General features: G+C 50.8%; 6 protein-coding genes across 8 annotated transcripts; 5 read left to right on the top strand and 1 right to left on the bottom strand.

Annotated features, from left to right (window-relative positions):
* Window positions 1–413: 413 nt before the first annotated feature.
* Window positions 414–1,254, top strand: LOC9636361 (protein DMR6-LIKE OXYGENASE 2). Its single transcript, XM_024663291.1, has 3 exons — window positions 414–574; window positions 638–959; window positions 1,021–1,254. The coding sequence occupies exons 1-3, from the start codon at window positions 414–416 to the stop codon at window positions 1,252–1,254; spliced, it is 717 nt and encodes a 238-aa protein (XP_024519059.1).
* Window positions 1,255–1,615: 361 nt separating this feature from the next.
* LOC9636362 (alanine--tRNA ligase) lies at window positions 1,616–3,167 on the top strand. Its single transcript, XM_002989441.2, has 9 exons — window positions 1,616–1,795; window positions 1,854–1,997; window positions 2,059–2,159; window positions 2,216–2,305; window positions 2,361–2,463; window positions 2,544–2,618; window positions 2,687–2,782; window positions 2,848–2,952; window positions 3,012–3,167. Exons 1-8 carry the CDS (start codon window positions 1,646–1,648, stop codon window positions 2,902–2,904), a joined length of 816 nt encoding a protein of 271 aa, XP_002989487.2. The 5' UTR covers window positions 1,616–1,645; the 3' UTR covers window positions 2,905–2,952; window positions 3,012–3,167.
* A 682-nt stretch (window positions 3,168–3,849) lies between these two features.
* On the top strand, window positions 3,850–7,572 carry LOC9636363 (protein IQ-DOMAIN 1). 2 transcript variants are annotated; one of them, XM_002989442.2, is made up of 8 exons: window positions 3,850–4,015; window positions 4,176–4,319; window positions 4,382–4,651; window positions 4,708–4,932; window positions 4,994–5,122; window positions 5,172–6,147; window positions 6,207–6,672; window positions 6,749–7,572. In XM_002989442.2, the coding sequence occupies exons 2-6, from the start codon at window positions 4,200–4,202 to the stop codon at window positions 5,922–5,924; spliced, it is 1,497 nt and encodes a 498-aa protein (XP_002989488.1). In that variant the 5' UTR covers window positions 3,850–4,015; window positions 4,176–4,199; the 3' UTR covers window positions 5,925–6,147; window positions 6,207–6,672; window positions 6,749–7,572. The 2 variants fall into 2 exon arrangements, with proteins under 2 accessions (XP_002989488.1, XP_024519012.1); XM_024663244.1 differs by having other exon boundaries at window positions 5,172–6,672.
* Window positions 7,573–9,187: 1,615 nt separating this feature from the next.
* On the top strand, window positions 9,188–9,954 carry LOC9636661 (amino acid transporter AVT1E). Its single transcript, XM_024663245.1, has 2 exons — window positions 9,188–9,294; window positions 9,350–9,954. Exon 2 carries the CDS (start codon window positions 9,371–9,373, stop codon window positions 9,896–9,898), a length of 528 nt encoding a protein of 175 aa, XP_024519013.1. The 5' UTR covers window positions 9,188–9,294; window positions 9,350–9,370; the 3' UTR covers window positions 9,899–9,954.
* Window positions 9,955–10,043: 89 nt separating this feature from the next.
* On the top strand, window positions 10,044–13,305 carry LOC112342059 (starch synthase 1, chloroplastic/amyloplastic-like). Of its 2 annotated transcripts, XM_024663242.1 has the most exons (17): window positions 10,044–10,230; window positions 10,287–10,333; window positions 10,407–10,765; window positions 10,817–10,894; window positions 10,956–11,080; window positions 11,138–11,219; window positions 11,281–11,454; window positions 11,514–11,595; window positions 11,675–11,766; window positions 11,822–11,884; window positions 11,944–12,033; window positions 12,088–12,212; window positions 12,269–12,377; window positions 12,442–12,497; window positions 12,557–12,596; window positions 12,654–12,812; window positions 12,872–13,305. In XM_024663242.1, exons 1-16 carry the CDS (start codon window positions 10,088–10,090, stop codon window positions 12,807–12,809), a joined length of 1,821 nt encoding a protein of 606 aa, XP_024519010.1. In that variant the 5' UTR covers window positions 10,044–10,087; the 3' UTR covers window positions 12,810–12,812; window positions 12,872–13,305. The 2 variants fall into 2 exon arrangements, with proteins under 2 accessions (XP_024519010.1, XP_024519009.1); XM_024663241.1 differs by lacking the exon at window positions 12,872–13,305 and having other exon boundaries at window positions 12,654–12,863.
* LOC9636365 (probable prefoldin subunit 4) lies at window positions 12,832–13,422 on the bottom strand. Its single transcript, XM_024663246.1, has 3 exons — window positions 13,394–13,422; window positions 13,230–13,340; window positions 12,832–13,170 (listed from the first exon to the last, which is right to left on the bottom strand). Exons 1-3 carry the CDS (start codon window positions 13,400–13,402, stop codon window positions 12,910–12,912), a joined length of 381 nt encoding a protein of 126 aa, XP_024519014.1. The 5' UTR covers window positions 13,403–13,422; the 3' UTR covers window positions 12,832–12,909.
* Window positions 13,423–14,485: the final 1,063 nt, after the last annotated feature.

Raw genomic sequence — 14,485 nt, forward strand, 5'->3', positions numbered from 1 at the left:
CCACATCTCAAAGTTGAGAAAGCCTAGCATCCAAGCATACATTTCCATTTCCATCTTTCGTCTTCCAAGCTTTCTTGCTTACACAGTCCCATCCATGGCTGGCATCAAGGCATTTGTTGACAGCTGCAACGGGACACTGTCGGGCGTTCCGGAGAGATACATGATGCCGAATGGAGCTGCCGATGTCTCCCGGTACGCGGTGCTGCCGATAGTCGACGTGGCGAGCGAGAGCTTCGAGAGGGATCTCGTTGACGCTTGCACAAAGTACGGAATGTTCTACGTAAGTTTTGATGAGGTATCTTTTTCCTGTAAGTTGTTGTTCTTCTGACTTGCAGCTCAAGAACCACGGAATTCACACCGAGGATGTGATGAGGTGTGCTCTCGAGTTCTTCAACTCGCCCAGCGAGGACAAAATGCGGTACTACACCGAGGAGATCTTCACATCCGTCCGCTACTGCACCAGCATGATGCCTTCGAAAGAAGAGAAGCTTGAGTGGCACGACCACCTCCAGATGTGGCTCAAGGAAGAGTCCCTCGGAGTGCACCCCTGGCCCGCGTTCCCAGCCAGCTACAAGTCAGTTTCTCGCTCCTTGATTTTTCGTATTGATCTAGATTGCTGACGCTCTATATGCAACAGGGACGTTGGATCCGAGTACGCCAGAAACATCTTCAAGCTCGGGAAGAGGATGCTGTTGGTCATGTCCGAGGGACTTGGCCTCCGCTCAAACCGTCTTCTGGAAGCATTCGCAGAGATGGTTCTTCTGACGAGAGCAAACTTCTATCCGGCTTGCCCGAACCCGAGGCAGGCCTTGGGCATGGAAGGCCACACCGACAGCGGCGGCCTCACGTTTGTGCTCCAGGATGGAGTCGGGGGATTGCAGCTGAAGCAAGGCGAGGATTGGTACAACGTGAGGCCACTCGAGGGAATGCTGGTGGTGAACATGGGCGATCAGCTAGAGGTACGAGGAGTCGAAAAGTTTGTGGAATGATCTTGATGTTGTCCTTGGTTGGTAATCTCAGAAGCTGAGCAATGGGAGGTACAAGAGCATATTGCACAGGGTGATGGTGAACTCGAAGAGTTCGAGGCTGTCCGTCGGGGCGTTCCTGGGGCCGTCACTGGATGCGGAGATCAGCCCGATTCCAGAGCTGGTGAGCCAGGAGAGTCCGGCAAAGTACCGCAGCAGGACTTATAGGGATTACATGCACGAGGTGTACACGGAGCACTTCTCCGGGAAGAATGTCTATGTGGCTTGAGCCTTGAGCAGTCAAAAGCGCCAAGTTTTTCCCATTCTCATGAATAAAAGCGAATGAATTTTTTTGTTAACGCTAATGTTAACGCTGAGCTTCCGCGACAATCATTCCACAAACTTTTGAACTGCTTCTACCTTTGGCTGTGATCTCCCATGTTGACCACCGGCACTCTCTCTAGTGGCGCCACGTTGACCAGTTCTCGCCTTGGTTGTGAGAGGTGTCTTGAAGAAGCTCCCTTGGCCGCTGCCTAGAAGGTGGTAAAAAGAGATTTGTTAGAAAAGAAATGTCTGTTAGAAGGATCTTAGTGGAACTCTATGTCAAGGACTTACGAAAGTTCATAAGAAACTCCCTTGACCGTGCCCAGGAGGTTCTTAGCAGTCCGGGAAGAACAGAGATGGGTTCTATTAGGGCGTCACTCGTTTGCTGCTTGGCAAGAAGCATGGCGGAGGCGGTCGTGGCGGCGGCAGCGCAGCCCACCAAGCTCTCGTATTTCGACAATATGCGGCAGCTCCAAGCAACAGCCAAGGTGCTCTCCATCACAAAGGTAGCGAGTGCGTTTTCTAGCTAGGATGTTTAGATGAAGTCCTCTCCTCATTCTCCAGGATTCTGAGCGAGTAGCCATTGTTTCGGATCGGACAATCTTGTATCCTCAAGGAGGTGGACAGCCCGCGGACAGGGGCTCCATTTCGAGCTTGAATGGAGACACTACATTCCAAGTTCAGGACACAAGGATGAAGAATGGAGTTGTAAGTTTTCGTTTTGTTTCTTCTCAGAGGATTTACTGCTTCACTCTTGTGCTGGCTGTAGGTCTATCACTATGGTGTCTTTGAGCCATCAGACTCTACGTTCGAAGCTGGCCAGGAAGTCACCCTGAGAGTTGAGTCGCAACGCAGGGAATTACACTCAAGGTGCAACACAATCTACAAGCAAACCAGTACTTATCTCTTTTTTTTTTCGAGAACAGGCTGCACACTGCGGGGCACTTGATAGATGTATGCATGGAACTTGTGGGACGAACTTTGGAGCCGGCAAAAGCAAACCATTCTCCAGAGGGGTATGACTTTCGATTCTCAACTTTACACTTTGCAAAGCATTTCTTTCCGGGATAGAGCTTTTGTCGAGTACATAGGAGCAATTCCGAGCGGTGAGATAGAGTCGACTCGTGTTGCCCTGCAGAAAGAAATCGATCGTTTGATAGCAAGTGGTGCTTCGGTGAGTTGTACTATGCCGATGCTTTGTCTTTGTTCTTATTCTTTTTGGTGCCAGTGTATTTATTCGTGCTAGTACTACAGGTAAATGCATCTGTGGTACCTTATGACGAGGCTGCTGGCTTGTGCGGCGGGAGCCTTCCCGATTATATATCCAAGGTATACTCTTATGAATTGGATACAACTTATGATCTTTGTATCTGACCTCCAATTTTCAAATGCCACAGGATAGCAGTCCCAGAATCGTGAGGATCGGAGATCACACGGGATGCCCCTGCGGTGGCACTCATGTCGACGATGTTAGCTCACTCACGGGCTTGAAAGTAAGCGACTTCGAAAGAAAGAGCGTCAAGAGGTTTTGAGCTTACATATGTTGCGCGCTTCACAGGTGACGCAGATCAGAGTGAAAAAAGGAGTGACAAAAGTTAGCTACACGCTGAAATGATCAGAAGCAACCGGCAAGATGTTTCGGAGATATTTGAATCGTGTTACAGTAAGCTCTGTGCGGTTTCGTGTCATGGTTTCTTGTGTTGATCTTCTCGTGACTTGCAGATTTCTCTATGATTCTCGAGAGCTTCGCCCTTGATCAATATCTCCTCCGGGTTTCAGGTCTTGCTGAAAACCGCAGAGATATTTCTCTCAGTTCGCTATTGATGCTCACAAAATCAGATTTTAAGTACTTTTGCTGATAGATGGCATTGTGATTCATAGTGTCGGACTTACTTGATCTGCCGTGCAATGACGCAGGCACCGACGCACCAAAAGCACTCTGCGAGATCTAAAAGAAATGGAAAGACAGAGAGTGGACACCTGCTGGAAAAGACTAGTCGCTAGTGCGTTTCGCTCAATTGCTTTTCGTGTGTTTGGATAGCAAGCCTGCTACTTTTCACTCCACAGTTCTTACGATGAATATAATTCCTTGTGATAGTCATACACAAGCATCATTCCGGGTATAATCGTGCAATTCTATATTAAACCATGGGCCTAGGACAATATAGCACATTAGATTTAACTAATCACGATCCACTGTGAGACTGGAAGTAATTATTTGGCAGGGCGTTTGGCTGGAAGTCAATTTTTGAGGCGTTGATCTGTCAAATCGCAGCCGCCCGCTCCCTCCATACGTAACGGGCATGTCACGCCATGGGAAAAAAGTCCGCGCGGGGGTTTTTACTCGTGGGTTAAACGCAGTCCACGTGGATTCACCAGTCCCATTTTTCCGTTCGATGGTCGACATGTAAGCACGTTATTCCTTTAATGTGGCACGTTTTGTCCAAAGCCGGCGATGGGGACCGTCGATGCTGTCAATCCGACGGCCGCAGCGCCCGGGCGTACGTGTTCGTACGGAATCGCGTTTTGCTTAGTGGTTTTGTTGTAGTTCTTAGGTAGGTGGAGTGGAGGCCAAGGCGGAGGCGCGGGCGCGGGCGCGGGCGCTACAGCGATTCCGGCGAGCGGCGGCCGTGGCCGTGAATCTCCGGAGAATGCCGCTGCGATGATCCGCGCAGCGGCGCCTTGATCGCTTCCCGGGCGTGCGAAGATCGCTGTGCATTGTCGAGGTGAGCATTTTGGGGACAATGTGGATTCGCCGCTCGAGTGATGTGCATTTCTAGCTAAATCGCGCATTGGAATTAGCTTAGCGATGAATTTCGGTGGAGATATAGATGTGTGCGTTGTGAGCTGCTGGATTTGCACTGAGCGAGTTGTGGAACTGTGCAGCGAGTCAGGGGAAACGCCTTCCAAATGGGGAAGAAGAAGTGGTTCTCTGCCGTGAAAAAGGCATTTGGATCGCCCTCCAAAAATGAAAAGGAGAAAACCGACACCTCGTCCGTCAAGGAGTCGGAAAAATTAGATAACAATAATGTGAGTTGGATCTTTTATCTGATTCTCATCTCGAGCACTAACACACTTCCTCCTCGTTTCAGAGAAAACAGATCCAGGATGAAAACCAAAACCAAAAAAAATGGAATGGTGCAACGGATGATAATTCGGTACTTCAAACCGAAGACGAGCAAAGCAAGCATGCGATGGCTGTTGCTGTTGCTACTGCTGCGGCGGCCGAGGCTGCTGTTGCTGCTGCTCAGGCGGCCGCTGCTGTCGTTCGACTTACTGGTGGACGACCGTCTGTCCATGGTGGAAAACCGAAAGAGGAGTGGGCCGCTGTGAAGATCCAGACTGCCTTTCGAGGATATCTGGTGCGTGTTTTTTCTGTGGATCTTAGTCTTCATTTGTTTCATATTTGATCAACCAGGCTCGACGTGCACTGCGTGCCTTGAGAGGTCTGGTAAGGCTACAAGCTTTGGTTCGCGGGCATGCCGTCCGTCGTCAGGCAACTATGACGTTACGATGCATGCAAGCTCTTGTGCGCGTCCAAGCTCGGGTACGTGCAAGAAGAGTCAGGATGGCGGAAGAATCTCAAACTCTGAAGAATCAAGTTTGGCAAAAGCGACTCGAGGAACAAGAAGCGCTTCCTGACGTACGTATTTTAACATAGCTTTCCAGCTGACTAGATTTCGTTTGTCTTTTGGTTTCCAAAGGTTGAGGCGAGTGTGGAAGTTTGGGATCACAGCGTGAAGACTGCCGAGGAAATTCAAGCTAAGATGCAAAGCAAACAGGAAGCTGCCATGAAAAGAGAGAGAGCTCTGGCCTACGCTTTTTCTCACCAAGTAAGCTTACGCCTCCAGTCTCAGAACTACATCTTTCTTCTTATTGCAGCTGTGGAGATCGGAACCAAAAGATGCTTCTGCTATGTATCTGGATGGCGATCCAGAAAAGTCACACTGGGGATGGAGCTGGTTAGAGCGGTGGATGACTGCTCGGCCGTGGGAGGGCCGTGCTATGGAGAAAGATGCTCCCGATGGCTTCTCTCTAAAGAGCAACGAGGACGTGGTAACTAAAATACTAGAGGTTGATTCCGGGCGGTTTAGTTCAAGCGGCAGGCGGAAGCAGGAAAACGAGCTGAATAGTCCCAGTCTCACGAACAAAAGCAACGGGAACCACACACCATCCGCGAGAGGAATGCTTCACTCGGCCAGTCCAAGAAGTACGCGTTTGGTCGACGACAGGACGCCCCGAAGTACAATAAACAATAGCTTGCCAGCTATTGCTGTGAAACATCCCAACAATTCGAGCATTTCAAGTTCAGTCAGGGATGACGAGAGCCTTGCGAGCTATCCTTCGGTTCCAAGCTACATGGCACCGACAGAATCCACAAGAGCTCGGTCCCGCTCCAGCAGTACTCCCAAGCAAAGGCCTGCAACTCCAGACAAGGATGCAGCGAAGAAAAGACTCTCATATCCTTTGGCTGACGGCGTTGTTCCAAACTCCGGACCTTTACGTTCTACCAGAAACAGCGGAATCACGCAGAAGAGTCCGGGACTGAAAGGCAAGCCGACAGGGATGTCTCTTCAGGATAGCATCGGCTCGGATGCTCCACTGCTGGGAGAGGACACGAAACGTTTTAGATGAAGAAGAAAAAGAAAAACATGACGCGGTAGTGCTCGAGGTGATGCAGCCAGGAATAAAGTCTTGGGCTTGCGGAGGTGAATGCCGAGATTGGGAAATGTTTACTGTAAAGCTTCTGCTTTCTTTCACTGCTTTCCTATTTTGCTAACAGTGTGCAACTATCATTTGTTCTTACTTTTGCTTTCTTACTTACCTCAGGTGACTAGAAGCGCTTGAACAATGGACGGTATGTATGACTGCATAATTTTGTTTTTCTTTCTGATGGGTGTGTTTCTGGATCTGCAGGTTTAAAGCCTCCAGAAATTGAGCTGCTTCTTTGGCGATGTGCTAGACTTTGGAAAAGGTCGGAAGAGCTCGCGACCACCTCTGTAGCACCTGGTGTCTGCTATCTGGACGGGAGAAGCAACGGAAAACTTTGATGGACTGGAAAGTTTGGGAAGCTTCTGACGTCCAGGACTCAGGATAGGAAGCAAGTGATCATCCACCGACCCAGCCGAGAGTTGAGATTTTCTGGACAAGGCGTCGTTGTTGCTGCTGCTGACGAAAGACAACATTCCGGAGCTCGCGGCGTTGTGATATGACACGACTTTTTTCCTCGGAGCGTCCCCGGACTTTGGAGAAGGGAACTGGAAGAGTTTTGCTCCCTTCGATCTGGAGTTTCTGAGAGAGCTGGATCTTCCCAGTGCGTCCTTGCAGCTTGTTTTGATGACACCGGGACTACGTTCTGTACATGATCCCGACTTCATCACCGGTGAGCTCCTGTTACCTCTTGCGTTGCTTGCAAAGTTTCCGCAGTAGACTGACACAGCCTCGTTCCTGACCTGCAGCTGAGGCGCAGCGAGCTTGATTGTTTTGGAGCTTTCCTGGTGGAGCTGGAGCTCTTTCTCCATAAGTGAGACGATGGTCCCCTTGGCTCCAATTGCAACTGGTCCAGCCTTGTCGTCGATGGAGCTCTCCATAATGTTCCCACACCAAAGATACGCTCCTCTCAGCTTCTTCCACTGCTCAACTTACCGTGAGTTCCTTTCCAGTTTTTCCTGTGGATCCCCCGCTGTTGCCAGGTTGCCCCCGGCATCTACTGCTGTCTATTCCGCGGAGTGAAGAGCAGGGAGGAAACTTTCAACCAGCGGAATAATGGTGTCACAGGAAGAACACTCTCGGCAGCAAAGCAACACACTCAGCAGCAATCAAGTCGATGATATAGTGGAAGTAAATGCGGAGCTGCAAGGACACACACACTCACAAGCCACAGTTCAAGCGCTCTTTTAGCTACTGATGACTGAGCTCTTTCCCGAAATGCACGCCATACCAACCAGCAACAACGAACTCTTCCGCGCTAGCCGAAGGGATATGAAAGCGAAGTGTGAGCAGAGGTCGCAGCTCTGGAGGAGGAGGAGGTGTAGAGGAATCAAATCACTCGCATTGCAGGCTTAGCTTATCGCAGCAGTGCAGGGGACAGGGTGACAGAGGCGGACAAGAAAAACAAAGCGCGCCGAGGCAAAACGAAGCACAGCGCGGCCAAGGCAAAGCGAAGCTCGAGAAATCACATGCAAGGCCTTTCGGCCCAGCGCGAAAGCGAGCTTTCTCCTTGTCGCTACTTGTGGCAGATTAAGCGGAAGATGGGATTGAATAGAAGCGAAGTTTTCAAGCACCATGGCAAGCGCTCCAAATACAGGTTGGTTTTATTTGGGGTGGAAGATTTTTCTTTGCGTGTTGCTTTGTTTATGAAGCACAAGGGCCCTGTGAATAGCGATCTCCTCTCGATTCGATGGATTAGTATCGGTATAAGTTTTCAAAATTTTATAAAATTTTATTTTTATAAAGGTAAGCAAACTTTATTTATTTTATTTCGTATTTTAAGTAACTATTTTGCATTGCTCACACCAGTTGCGCTTGACAAGGAAAGAAGCGTTACAGCATTAATCTATGCGTGAGAATGATGGTCAAATCGGTCAAGGCGGCGAGACAACGACCAAGAAAGGCCATGCAAAGTTGGCGGCGAAGCCATGAAGGAAGTTCTTTCTTGGCTTGCTGACTTGGCAATGGTAGGTTTTTACTCTTGACGTGGCACTCGCTTTCGCGGCAAGGAGGTGAAAGGGCGTTTTCCTTGGAGAATGGCGGAGAAAGGAGGAGGTAAGCAGTGAGACGGCTAATGGCCCCGCCGCCCGGGTGTGGCGAGGCAGCCATCGACAGGCACTGGTGGTGGTGGGCGAAGTGGTGGTGATTCATGGGAAGCCTTTCCTCTCGCGATCACCACCAGCAGGGCTTTCATCTTCTCGCGAACAACAGCTCCACCCAAGAATCCACCGATCGATCCAGCTACAAGAGGGACGGAAGCAAGCCGCGAGCGGAAGAGCTTGTCGAGTCTGGGCGATGCACGGATTCCAGGGCCTGCCCGTGCGTCGATTGCTTGAGCGACAACGCTGCTCAGCCCGGCCACTCCACCTTCTTCCAGGCCACCATCAATGCCTTCGTCTTGCTCATCGGTAAGCCTCTCCTCTTAACTCTTTCTCTGCAATGCATAGATCTTAGCTCTCTCTCTCTCTCTCTCTCTCTGTCTGGGGATTGCTTCATAGATCTAGCTTCGCTCTCTATCCCTGTGTGTGTGTGTGTGTGTGTGTCTATCTGTCTGGGATTGATTCATAGATCTAGCTTCGCTCTCTATCCCTCTCGACCGATCGACCACCTTTGCTGTTGTTTGTCTTGCAGGGCTGGGAACCCTGTCGTCCGCGTACGCGGTGGAGCGGTGCGGCTTTTTGGGCCTGGCGGTGCTGTGCATCACCGCCACCTTCTTCTGGATGGGCTCCAAGCTCGTCTGCCTGTGCATGGAGCCCGACGAGAGCCTCCGCAACTACCAGGACGTGGCCGCCAAGGCCTTCCCGCGCTGGGGCCGCCTCCTCATCACCACCTTCTTCTACATCGACATTTTGGGCAGCCTCGTCGGCTACATGGTGTCCATGGGCGACACCATGCTCCTCATCTTCCCCCGCTCCCACCTCCGCGTCCTGGGATTCACCGGCAAGACCATCTTCACCTGCATCGCCTTCCTGGTCATCCTCCCCACCGTCTGGTTCCGCAAGCTCAGCACCATCTCCTACCTCTCCTTCTGGTGCGCCATTAGCATCCTCGTCACCATCGTCTGCCTCCTCGTCGCGGGCATCAAGAACAACATCGGCTTCGACCAGGACGTGGCCGTCTTCCGCCCCCGCAACGTCCCCATCGCCACCGGTGTGTACACCTTCACCTTTGGCGCCACCGCGGTTCTTCCCAACGTCTACCGCTCCATGAAGTCCCCCGGCAGATTCTCCGAGGTACTACTCCATCCACTGCCACTGCCACTGCCACACAAAAACTTCCTCTAAAGTGATCATCGGTAAGTCTGTGTCTCACTAGATGCAAACTTGAGACTGGGCTGACGAACTTTGCAGGTTCTGACGCTCAGCTTCGCCATGGCGACGCTGCTCAACGTGATCGTGGGCATAATCGGCTCCGTGATGTTTGGAGCGCAGACCAAAGCCCAGGTTCACCTCAGCATGCCGCCCAATCTCCTGGCGTCCAAAGTGGCCATCTGGGCAACGCTCATCACCCCCGTCACCCAGTTCGCGCTCTTCCTCTCGCCCATCTCGTGCGAGCTCGAGGGTGTGCTGCTGCCGCGGCTGCCGTGGAGGAGCGACTCCAGGCTCGTGCACGCCGCCTCCATGGCGCTGCGGACGGCGCTGCTGCTGGGCATCACCCTGGGCGCGCTCGTCTTCCCATACTTCGCAAACATCATCGAGCTCATCGGCTCCTCTGTGAGCGTCACGCTGTGCGTCGTCTTCCCCTGCGTCTTCTACGTCAAGATCTTCTACCGGAGCTTGATCCAGGCGCAGCAGCGGTGGAGGCTGGTGGGGATCGTGGGGATTGTCGTGGTCAGCGCGCTGGCTGGGGTCGCGGGCACCGTGGTTTCCATCCAGGACTTGGCGCGCAAGAAGAACTAGGAAGTAGAGAATTTTGGATTGAGCAAAAAAAGAAAAAATGCGTTGACGTTGACGACTTGACCGTTGACGGCATAGGACAGCATATGCTGCATATGCTTAGAGGATCTTTCCTTTCTTTTGGATCGACGACAGGACACATGTCCGCTACGGATTGACAAGCTCTGTCTGGGTTTTGCCGAGCAGCGAGCGATGGCGGCCGCGATCGCATGCCATGCCGCCATTGCGGCCAAGGCGGGCGGCGGCGATCCAGCTCCCGGAGCGCCCAAGACCGCTGTGGCGGCCGTAAAAAGCAAGAGCTTCAATGGGAGAGCGAGCTTTTCCTCCACGAAAAGGTTTGGGAGTTTCTTTAGTTTCCATGGTTTTTTGAGATCGTTGTGATCTCTTCTAGGCCAAATTGCCGTGCATTGGCTTCCCAGACCGCGACGAAGATCGGGGGTAAGATTCCTTTTCTCCTTGCCGAGACGATAGAGCAATTTGTTTCTTTTCTCCTTGCCGAGACGTCGTGTAGGTGCCGGGGAGCCAGCAGCAGCATTGGAACTCGACTCCCTGCGAGACACGATACTTTCTCGATCCGACCTTAGCGAAACCAGCCGTCGCGCGAAGACTCCTTTCAATGTGGTGATCGTCTCGTCCGAAGCCGCGCCATACTCCAAGACTGGCGGCCTTGGCGACGTCTGCGGCTCGCTACCAGTCTCGCTTGCTCGCAGAGGCCACCGCGTCATGGTTATAACACCTCGCTACCTCAGCGCAGCGACGCAGCACTTGTACAAGGCAGCGGTCGACGCGCAGTGCCGCATCAAGGTGGGATGTTTCGGAGCCGAGCACGAAGTCGCGTTTTTCCACGAGTATCGAGCGGGTGTTGATTGGGTGTGGAACTACTCTCTTCTTTCTCAAGTTTTGATCAGCTCCTTTTGACAGGTTTTCGTGGATCATCCCTCGTATCATCGCCTTGGAACCCCGTACGGAGACACGCGTGGAACTTTCGGCGATAACCAAGTACGCGCAGTGTTTGTCGATCGATTTTTCGAGCTTTTGCGAATGTGTTTTCTCTTGGCAGTTTCGATTCACTCTTTTGTGCCATGCCGCGTGCGAAGCTCCTCTGGTTTTGCCTCTCGGTGGCTGCGTATATGGCGATAAGTGTTTGTTCATTGCCAATGACTGGCATGCCGGTCTGGTTCCAGTGTAAGTGGTGGTATGGTTTTTCTTCCTTGTTTGCGACTTACGGGATACATAATGTAGGCTGATATCTTCCAAGTACCGTCGAAACAATGTGTACAAAGACTCCCGCTGCGTGCTTGCCATCCACAATCTCGCACATCAGGTGGATCCAAACCTCGATTTCCTGGTTTTAGTTTGAGCTGACTGACCTTGACACGCACCAGGGAGTTGAGCCATCGACAACGTATGGAAACCTCGGCTTGCCTCCTGACTGGTATGGAGCATTGGAATGGGTGTTTCCACACTGGGCGAGGGCGCATGCTCTTGACAAAGGAGAAGCTGTCAACCACTTGAAAGGTGGCATTGTTACTGCAGATCGCATCCTCACAGTCAGCCAGGTTCTCGCCTTTTGGCCATTTCTTTCTTCAACTCTCAGGAATTTTTTTTTCGTTGGCAGGGATATGCTTGGGAGATGACCACCGCGGAGGGTGGATTCGGTTTGGACGGTCTCCTCCGTAGCAGGAACTCAGTAATTAATGGTGACACTTGACACTTTGGCCTGTTCTACTTCGATGTTTTGAGCTGGTTCTAAGCGTTTTTATCATAGCTATGTGACAGGTATAACAAACGGGATTGACGTTGATGACTGGAATCCAGCGACAGACAGGAACATCGCTTCACAGTATACACTTGACGACTTTTCGGGAAAGGTGAGGCGATAAAACGCAGAGTTCACAGGGTTCATGCTGTGGTTTTTAAGTCCAGGCTCAGTGCAAAGCGGCAATTCAAAAGGAGCTGGGGTTGGCGGTGAGGCCGGATGTCCCGCTGGTACGCAAGAAAATTCTGGAGAGTCTCTTTATCTCGAATCACTTGGTTTCACTTCACAGATTGGGTTTATCGGACGTTTAGACTACCAGAAAGGTCCAGATCTTATCCAGGAAGCATTGCCAGAGCTCTTGTCCGACGACGTGCAAATGGTACACTCGGAATGATGCTTCTACTTTCAAACTTCATATAGTCATGTTTTGCAGATAATGCTGGGCTCTGGAGAGCCTTCTATCGAGTCGTGGATGGTGTGGGCCGAGGTAAATTACAAAGAAAAGTTTCGAGGATGGGTTGGTTTCAACGTGCCGGTTGCGCATCGGATCACTGCCGGGTAACGATTGTCCGCTGCTGTTCCTTGTTTCTCGTATTTGATTGTTGATGTTGCAGGTGTGATATCTTGCTGATGCCTTCGCGATTTGAGCCTTGTGGACTAAATCAGCTCTACGCAATGAGATATGGAACTATACCCGTCGTTCATTCAACCGGGGGCCTTCGGGTGCGTGGTCGTGATCATTTCAACTCAATAACACTCATCTCTTTGGTTTTTGCTGTCACTGCAGGACACAGTCGAGGGCTTCAATCCATTTGCAAATGGTGGACTAGGTGCTGGGACAGGGTGAGCAAAGCTCCACATTTTCCTTTCCTTACCAAAACGTTTGCTTTCCTCTCTTACAGATGGACTTTTTCTCCATTGTCGAAGGACGCCATGATGGGAGTAAGTTGACATGGTTGTGTGTTGTGATCCAAAGAACAATTTTTCTCTTCTGTGCAGGCGTTGTTTACAGCCATTTCAACGTACAGGAACCACAAAGAGTCGTGGAATGGGATAATCAAGCGCGGCATGTCGCAGGACTTCTCGTGGGATCGAGCGGCACTGCAATACGAGCAAGTCTTTGAGTGGACGATGATGGATCCCCCTTACGCTTGATGGGTATGTTTACACACACGGCTTGATCTAATAAATCTTTTTCCTTCTCGTTTCTCTCACAGATAATAAATGTCAAACTAGAGCTAGAATCTGGGAACTCTCATTCTTCCTCGAGGTTTATGGAGTCCTTGAACTTGGCGTAGAGCACCCGCTTGAGCTCGTTCATCTTGGACACGACCTCGTCCTTCTCCTCCGCCAGCCGCCCCAGCTCTCGATCGCTCTCCTCCTTGAGGCACTCGAGCTTGCTCTCAATCTCCTCCTTGCTCAGGTGCCCAAACACCTCGCCAATCTGGTAGCGCACAACCTCCTCGTCGCTCAGCACCAGCTCGTTGCTTGCGTCCTCGAGATTCTCCGCCAGCTCCTGGTTGCGCAACCAACATTCTCTCAAAACCGCGACGAGAGCAAGCAAGAGTTACGTGCCTTTTTCGCCTTGATCTCGTCCTCGAGGTCGTGGAACTTGGCGTTGAGTCGCCCAAACGCGTTGATGTTCTGCTGATCCTCCCATGTCACCTCCGTCTCCACGCCCTCCCCCTGCCACGCCAGAGAAAGGATGAAACCACAGCGCGAGCCACAGCGCTACTTGCCTGCTGCATCGCTTTTGCCCTAAATGGGTAAAAGGATCTTTTTAGGGCATAAATTATATTATGATTACGTATATAATTTAATATGTTACAAAATACAAATAATTAATTATATATGTGAGTGCATGGAATATGGAAAGGGAATACAGAAATGTGCATATTAATTAGCCCAAAAACCCTAGCTTATATACAGGAGCGAAGGGTCCGAATTGAAACCAATTCGACGGCTACTAAAATCCCATTATGCTAAAATTAGTATACAGCATTGTAGCCGTACACTTGGCCCTCACATCATCCCCTCTTCTCGGAATAATGGAAGACTATCAAAGTTCTCTTGTAGACGGGCCGGGATCTGGAGGAACATCAGGAGGAGGCATCGGCAGATTTGTAGATGGTATTAATCGCTCCTGATCCCTTTGTATGAAGCGTTTCAACTGCTGCACATGCACAATCTCTGGAGGATCGGCTTGCTGGACGTCATGCCGAACCTCATAAACTTGTGGTCCAACTTGCCACAACACTTGATACAGTCCTTTCCACTGTGTAAGGAGCCCCTTAGATAAACCACGTACTGTAAGATGGGGAAAACGGACTAACACCAAATCATCCACTTTGTACTTTGCAAGTGGACGATGACAGGAGTTGTAACGCTGTTGTTGTCCCACTTGTACGCGGCCTAAGTATTCAGCAGACTTTGCTCGGACAAGTGGAAGAATGCTTGTCAAATATTGATCCCATGACCTAGCATCCGCAGCTCGTGGCAATCGCAAAGGTAAACCTAACTTCATTGGTAATATTGGATCATGACCATATAAGAGTTTATATGGTGAAGCATCAATAGAACTCTGCACCCCAGTGACATATGCATACCGAAGAGATATCAAATAACTATCCCAATCCGAATGCTGAAAGTTCACATACTTCGCAATCATCCCCTTGAACATCTGAACGAGTCGATCCACCAAACCGTCTGATTGTGGATGATAATCATTTGTGAAAATGTGGTGAATCCCCAACCAAGACGTCAAAACATGAAATGCCTCAACCATAAATGTGGGACCATTATCCGAAAGAATCCGCTCTGGACAAGAATGC

The sequence above is a fragment of the Selaginella moellendorffii genome, unplaced genomic scaffold (genome assembly GCF_000143415.4).
Source record: "Selaginella moellendorffii unplaced genomic scaffold, v1.0 SELMOscaffold_98, whole genome shotgun sequence".
Classification (NCBI taxonomy): domain Eukaryota; kingdom Viridiplantae; phylum Streptophyta; class Lycopodiopsida; order Selaginellales; family Selaginellaceae; genus Selaginella; species Selaginella moellendorffii.

Bases quoted from the DNA above. Each gene is read 5' to 3' on its own strand.
- LOC9636361 (XM_024663291.1), top strand. From the start codon at position 414: ATGCGGTACTACACCGAGGAGATCTTCACATCCGTCCGCTACTGCACC. The intron at 575-637 runs GTCAGTTTCTCG...TATATGCAACAG, and splicing joins GCGTTCCCAGCCAGCTACAA to GGACGTTGGATCCGAGTACG. The intron at 960-1,020 runs GTACGAGGAGTC...TGGTAATCTCAG, and splicing joins ACATGGGCGATCAGCTAGAG to AAGCTGAGCAATGGGAGGTA.
- LOC9636362 (XM_002989441.2), top strand. From the start codon at position 1,646: ATGGGTTCTATTAGGGCGTCACTCGTTTGCTGCTTGGCAAGAAGCATG. The intron at 2,160-2,215 runs GTGCAACACAAT...TTTCGAGAACAG, and splicing joins CGCAGGGAATTACACTCAAG to GCTGCACACTGCGGGGCACT. The intron at 2,619-2,686 runs GTATACTCTTAT...CAAATGCCACAG, and splicing joins TTCCCGATTATATATCCAAG to GATAGCAGTCCCAGAATCGT.
- LOC9636363 (XM_024663244.1), top strand. From the start codon at position 4,200: ATGGGGAAGAAGAAGTGGTTCTCTGCCGTGAAAAAGGCATTTGGATCG. The intron at 4,652-4,707 runs GTGCGTGTTTTT...TTGATCAACCAG, and splicing joins CTGCCTTTCGAGGATATCTG to GCTCGACGTGCACTGCGTGC. The intron at 5,123-5,171 runs GTAAGCTTACGC...TTCTTATTGCAG, and splicing joins CCTACGCTTTTTCTCACCAA to CTGTGGAGATCGGAACCAAA.
- LOC9636661 (XM_024663245.1), top strand. From the start codon at position 9,371: ATGGCGACGCTGCTCAACGTGATCGTGGGCATAATCGGCTCCGTGATG.
- LOC112342059 (XM_024663242.1), top strand. From the start codon at position 10,088: ATGGCGGCCGCGATCGCATGCCATGCCGCCATTGCGGCCAAGGCGGGC. The intron at 10,895-10,955 runs GTACGCGCAGTG...TTCTCTTGGCAG, and splicing joins GAACTTTCGGCGATAACCAA to TTTCGATTCACTCTTTTGTG. The intron at 12,213-12,268 runs GTAACGATTGTC...TTGATGTTGCAG, and splicing joins GCGCATCGGATCACTGCCGG to GTGTGATATCTTGCTGATGC.
- LOC9636365 (XM_024663246.1), bottom strand. The intron at 13,171-13,229 runs GCACGTAACTCT...TTGCGCAACCAG, and splicing joins ACGAGATCAAGGCGAAAAAG to GAGCTGGCGGAGAATCTCGA.